The 6,898-nt window shown below is 44.6% G+C and overlaps 1 protein-coding gene across 1 annotated transcript in view; it reads right to left on the reverse strand.

Moving 5' to 3' along the window:
• FANCM (FA complementation group M) overlaps positions 1-6,898 on the reverse strand; it is a 103,558-nt gene that overhangs the window by 58,793 nt on the left and 37,867 nt on the right. Inside the window, exon 5 of the mRNA XM_067463152.1 lies at positions 1,548-1,679. Within this exon, the coding sequence (XP_067319253.1) occupies positions 1,548-1,679 (132 nt within the window). The remainder of the gene's footprint in view (positions 1-1,547; positions 1,680-6,898) is intronic.

The raw sequence follows: 6,898 nt of genomic DNA on the forward strand, positions 1-6,898 counted from the left end.
CCCTCCCCCTACCCACCTTTCCTATTGTCTTACCCTACTACCAACTGTAGTGACCTTAACTTCTTAACTTTTCTTTCTACGTATTGTTCTCCCTCTTTCGATGTTATCACTTCATGAAAATCAATAAAAAATTAAAACAGAAAAAAAAAAAAAGAACCTAGTGATTCCAGCCATGAAAGCCTTCGACAATACATTGAAAGAGGAAGAACTTCCTGACTGTGAGAGCCGTTCAGCAGTGGAACTCTCTGCCCCAGAGTGTGGTGGAGGCTCCTTCTTTGGAGGCTTTGAAACAGAGGCTGAATGGCCATCTGTCAAGGGTGATTTGAATGCAATATTCCTGCTTCTTGGCAGAATGGGGTTGGACTGGATTATGGCCCTTGAGGTCTCTTCCAACTCTTTGATTCTAGGATTCTATGATTCTAAAAGAAGTCTGCTTGAATGTTGCCTCAAATCAACTCAAGGAATGCTCCCCTCAAACTCTGCTTCCCCTGATGGGTTGCAATCCTAACAGGTCGTGATCCATCCATTCTCTATGTAAATAAAAATGTAATGTTCGTTTGTGGGATGAACAGAACTCAAACACCACTGGGCGAATTGACACCAAATTTGGACACAAGACACCTCTCAGGCCAACAAGTGACCATCACTCATAAAAATACTGAAAAACACAACTCCCAGCAATCCTCCAGATAGATAAGATTAGATAGAGATAGGTAGGTAGGTAGACAGATTGATCAGGAGGACTACTGGGAGTTGCAGTCCAAGAATAGGTAGAGAAGGAAAAGGGGGAGAAAGAGGAAGGGAAAGAAAAGGGGGGAAGGAAGGGAAGAAGAAGAGAAGGAAGGAAAGAAAGGAAAGAAAGGAAAGAAGGAAGGAAAGAGGGAAGGAAGGAAGGCGAGAAGGAAAGAAAAAGGAAAGGAAGGAAAGAAGGAAGAAAGGAAGGAAGAAAAAAGGGAAGGAATGAAAGAAGTAAGGAAGGAAAGAGTGAAGGATGGAAGGAAGGAAGGAAGGAAGGAGAAAAGGAGAGAAAGGAAGGAGAGAAGGAAAGAAAAAAGGGAAGGAAGGAAGGAAGGAAGGAAGGAGAAAAGGAGATAAAGGAAGGAGAGAAGGAAAGAAAAAAGGGAAGGAAGGAAGGAAGGAAGGAAGGAAAGAAGGAAGGAGAGAAGGAAAGAAAAAAGGGAAGGAAGGAAAGAAGGAAGGAAGGAAGGAAGGAAGGAAGGAAGGGAAGGAAAGAAGGAAAGGAAAAAGGGAAGGAAGGAAGGAAAGAAGGAAAGAAGGAAGGAAGGAAGGAAAGAAGGAAGGAGAGAAGGAAAAAAAGGGAAGGCAGGAAAGAAGGAAGGAAGGAAAGGGGGGAGGGAAGGAAGGAGAGAAGGAAAGGAAAAAGGGAAGGAAAGAAGGAAGGAAGGAAGGAGAGAAAGAGGGAGGGAAGGTTGGCCACAGCAACACATGGCAGGTACAGCTAGTCCCCAATAAGTAGCACTGTTTAAAAAGTAGGGATCTGGGGGGAAGGACTTGTGTAGACAGAGCGCGCTGCTGGGAAGCTTTACCGCAAAGTGAGAAGCCGGGTTCTTCCGAAACTGGTCCCGGGCCAGAATGATCTGGTATTTGGTGAGAGAAGGGATCTCGCGCTGGGACAGGACCCGCAGCCTGGTCAGCCGTCCGGCAAACGCTTCCAGGACCTGCACAGAGAACAGAAGGAAAGGCAGGAGCGGGTCAAGTATAGATTTCCAATTGCCTTTGTATTGGTATCAAGGAATCATAGAATCACTGAGTTGGCAGACCTGGCACGGGCCATCGAGTCCAACCTCCTGCCATGAAGGAAAAGCAGAACCAAAGCACCCCCGACAGATGTGAATGCATTTTAATCATACGTGTATGTCTTTTACAGTATGCGTTTGTGTTGAGATTAATTTCACAATTCAGTAGCAGATCAGTTGCATAACTTCAGTGCTTTCCAGTAGCTTCTTCCTGCACAGTATTTTCAGTCAACTGCTCCCACAAACTGCAGTCACTCTGGAACCTTTTACAGACACTTGAGCACATGCCCGGCCATTGTCAGTTTTACTATTGTCTTTCCCCCAGTCTAGATGACACTACAAACTTACCACAGCACACGGTTATGTCTTGTCTTAGCAGACAGGTTCTTTTAATCAATTACATATAGCCTTCGACAAACAACATCACAGCACAAGGAGAGAGAATACACTGTATATGACTTCCTTATATACAATTCTATACAATTACACATAGCAATCCCTGATTGGTTCCCAACTCATTAACTTAACTCAGACCCAGGATTGCATCATTCGCAATCACCTGGACTAGGCCAGAACACATTCCCCAAATGAAGTTCTATATACAGTTAATGCATGACTCAGCATTTCCAATAGAAGCCTATTAGCAGTGCATGACTCCGCTATATTACATTACAATACCTGGTAAAACCTGACAGCTTGAATGGTTTTATCCATCTAGTACCTGCCCTCAAGCCTAGAGGAGAGGTGGTAACACTTTCAAACCAGGAACAGAAAAAAAAATTCAATTTTGGTTACGTATTTATTTATTTTTGTATGTAATTTTTGTTACATACATATTTATTTATTTATGATATTTATAGCCCACCTTTCTCAGCCATATGGTGTAATTATTATCATCATCCTCACCATTACTCATGGTAAAATGAGTCCTATGCCTTGCGTGATGGAGCAAACTGAGTTGGAACAAGGTGTATGGAACGATACCATTGCGTGTGGCCATAAATTGGTTGCCTCTAATGCACTTACCATGCTTAGAAAGACTAGAGGACACCTGACCAAGATACAAAGCAGAGGGTAAGCCAGTTAATAAATTGGAGCTTCCGTCCGCATGGAGACTCACTGCACGATCCCAAGGAAAGATCAATGATAGGTAATAACCCAAGGCAGAATTGCTGTATTGATTTGCTCTCTACTCACTCCTAGCAACTGACCTCCCTCAGCCTGCTTCTAGAAAAAGAACTCCAGATTGATTCAGAGCATCACGTAAGAATTCAATGATATTAATTCAGCACAATTGTAGAATTAACGCATCTTGATACCACTTTAACAGCCATAGCTCAATGCTATGGAATACGTGGGTTGCAGTTTAATGAGGTCTTGAGACTTCTCTGCCAAGCAGTGCTGGTGCCTCACTGAACTACAACTCCCAGGATCTCACAGCATTGAGTCATAGCAGTCAAAGTGGTCTCAAACCCCATTATAGGTTTGTGCGAGGATAACATAAGGTGGACATCACTAGAAGGCACATAACAGCCATCTGTTGTGACTCAGCTGGAACCACCAAGTGTCTCTGATGAGGATGATGGGGTTCACAGTCTGGTTCAAAATGTCCCAGTTATAGACAGTGAAGAAGTGCAGTTTCCCACAGCAGGGCATGAGTGTTGATAGTGAAACTAGCCAGGTGCGGGTGCAGATTGACTGAGAGAAGGAGGACAGTTCTCAGCCTGATAATAAGCAAGAAGGCAACTAACGAGAAGCCTGACCTTGAGGAAACGGGAATCCTAGATCAGACTGACCGTTTGGAATTCAGAGTTCGAAGGAGTGTGAGAATAGCCAACAAGAAGGAGGCCAGAGGCCAAAGAAACGCTTTCATGTGTTGCAAAGGGTATTAAGCAGTGTGTTTGAGACCAAACCTTTGTCAAAGCAACTTTTCGTTTACCCAAGAAGCTTGTTTACCCTTTGCTTGTCTGGATTATCTTGCAGTTCTTGTGTTCATGGTCTCAGGACTTTGTCATGTTCTCTTGGGTTTTTGCTTTGCTGGTGCCTTTTTGGACCGCCCCTTCTATCCTGACTTTTAGGAAACAGGTGAAGACGTGGTTATGGAGACAGGCTTTTGATGAGTGAGACAACACCCTAAGACATGGATGAAGGGACTGATGGAGTCATCGCCTGAAGCCTTCCTTCCTTCCTTCCTTCCTTCCTTCCTTCCTTCCTTCTTACCTACCCACCTACTTGCCTGACTTTCTGCTTCGCTGTCCCTAATGCTGGCTTCTTTAATTTCCTCGTATTCCATCTCCTGACCTAGTTCCACGGAAAAGAAAACAACGCTGCCTGCTCTAATCACCTTTCAGAAAACACGCAAAACAGGCCAGGAAAGTGCAGATGGCAGGATCCAATCCCCTTAATATCTGTTTTTTCTGCAAATATAACCTACTTAGATGTGACACAGTGACCCTCTTCACCCCCAGTTTCTATGGGAGCACACTACTCCATATTTGCATGGAGAAGTAGCTTTCAGGTTAGGAAGGCACCTGAAAAAGCCTAGTTCCTCAATCATATGTACACAAGGATGGAGGAAAGGGCATGTGCCCTGTCTTCAAAAGACTTTTTGCTGTCCTATATTGGGGTGCAATGGGGGGAAGAAGGAGAAGGAGGGAAATGATGCATTTGCAGTGGTTTCCTCAACCTTTGCTCCTGATATCGAACAAGTGCTGCTGGCCCAAGTAGGCAATGAACTGCGGAACTCCCTGCTGCAGGTCGGATCAGCTTAAAGCAGGGAGTTCTGGGTTGTTCCTTCTCATTCCTCCGGTTGTTTTAAACTCCAGTTCCCAGAATCCCTGGCCATTGGACAAACTGGCAGTGGCTTCTGGGAGTTGAAGTCCAAAACAACCGGAGACCTAAAGCTGGGGAATCGTTGCAGCCACCTCTCCACCAAAGTCAACATTGACACTGAAATGCAACACCGCCTGAGCTCTGCGAGTGCAGCATTCTTCCAAATGAAGCAGAGAGTAGCATCAAAGCCCCTGACACTCCTGACATTTTGGGAAATGCACTATTGTTGTTGTTGATGTTTACATCCTGCTTTTATCTCAAGTGGCTCACAACATTAAAGAAAACAACAACAGTGCAACTGTACATCTACAATATAAGAACATTGAAATACAATTAAACAACCAGTCATTTTTAATCCTCCAAAACAGTTAAAGTAATTAAAACACAAGACAGCAACACCCCTTGGCTCTTCTAGGAAGCAGAACAATGGCTTCAAACTCCAAGAGAGGAGATTCCACCTGAACATGAGGAAGAACTTCCTGACTGTGAGAGCCGTTCAGCAGTGGAACTCTCTGCCCCGGAGGGAGTGTGGTGGAGGCTCCTTCTTTGGAAGCTTTTAAACAGAGGCTGGATGGCCATCTGTCAGGGGTGATTTGAATGCAATATTCCTGCTTCTTGGCAGAATGGGATTGGACTGGATGATGGCCCAGGAGGTCTCTTCCAACTCTTTGATTCTATGATTCTATGATTCTTTCAAAGCCAGCCTGAAAAGGAAGGTTTGAGGCTGCCGATTCTACTTTCTGGCTTCATTTCCGATCCCTTGGCAGCCACCTCTCCAACAAAGTCAACATTGACACTGAAATACAACACTGCCTGAGCTCTGCGAGTGCAGCATTTTTCTGAATGAAGCAGAGAGTGTTTGGGGACCGGCACATCCGTAGGGAGACCAAGGGGCTTGTCTATAAAACTATTGGGTTGTTGTAGGTTTTTTCGGGCTATATGGCCATGGTCTAGAGGCATTCTCTCCTGACATTTCGCCTGCATCTATAGCAAGCATCCTCAGAGGTTGTGAGGTCTGTTGGAACTAGGAAAAAGGGTTTATATATCTGTGGAATGACCAGGGTGGGACAAAGGACTCTTGTCTGCTGGAGCTCGGTGTGAATGTTTCAACTGACCACCTTGATTAGCATTTGATTGCCTGGCAGTGCCCAGAACAAACTTTTGTTGAGAGGTGATTACATGTCCTTGTTTGTTTCCTCTCGTTGTGCTGTTGTAATTTTAGAGTTTTTTTAGTATTGGTAGCCAGATTTTGTTGTCTTGAAAATCTAATCACCTCTGAGCAAAAGTTTGCTCCAGGCACTGTCAGGCCATTATATTCCCACCTAGCTCCAGCAGAGAAGAGTCCTTTGTCCCACCCTGGTCATTCCACAGATATATAAACCCCTTTTCCTAGTTCCAACAGACCTCATTACCTCTGAGGATGCTTGCCATAGATGCAGGCGAAACGTCAGGAGAAAATGCCTCTAGACCATAGCCATATAGCCCGAGAAAACATACAACAACCCAGTGATTCCGGCCATGAAAGCCTTCGACAATACAATTATTATTATTATTACGGCCCGTCTCTCCTTGCAGCACAACAGCACAACAACAGAGAGGAAACAAACAAGGACATCTAATTACCTCTCAACAAAAGATTGCTCCAGGCACTGTTCAGGCCATTATATGCTAATCAAGGTGGTCAGTTGAAACATTCCCACCTAGCTCCAGCAGACAAGAGTCCTTTGTCCCACCCTGGTCATTCCACAGATATATAAACCCATTTTCCTACTTCCAACAGACCTCACTACCTCTGAGGATGCTTGCCATAGATGCAGGCAAAATGTCAGGAGAAAATGCCTCTAGAATATGGTCATATTAAGTTATATTAATTGTATTGTTTATTTCGCTTATTTTGCCTATTCCTTGTTGTTTTTATTGATGTGTTGTTGTTGGGCTTCGCCTCATGTAAGCCATTCTGAGTCCCTTGGGGAGATGATGGCGGGGCATAATCACCTCTCAACAAAAGATTCCCCCCAGGCACAGTCAGGCCATTGTATGCTAATCAAGGTGGTCAGTTGAAACATTCCCACCTAGCTCCAGCAGACAAGAGTCCTTTGTCCCACCCTGGTCAGTCCACAGATATATAAACCCCTTTTTCTATTTCCAACTGACCTCACTACCTCTGAGGATGCTTGCCATAGATGCAGGCGAAATGTCAGGAGGGAATGCCTCTAGACCATGGCTATATAGCCCGAAAAACCTACAACAACCCAGAGAGGAAACAATGAGGGACATCTAATTACCTCTGAACAAAAGATTGCTCCAGG

This window comes from Anolis sagrei, chromosome 1, assembly GCF_037176765.1.
Source record: "Anolis sagrei isolate rAnoSag1 chromosome 1, rAnoSag1.mat, whole genome shotgun sequence".
In the NCBI taxonomy this organism is placed as follows: domain Eukaryota; kingdom Metazoa; phylum Chordata; class Lepidosauria; order Squamata; family Dactyloidae; genus Anolis; species Anolis sagrei.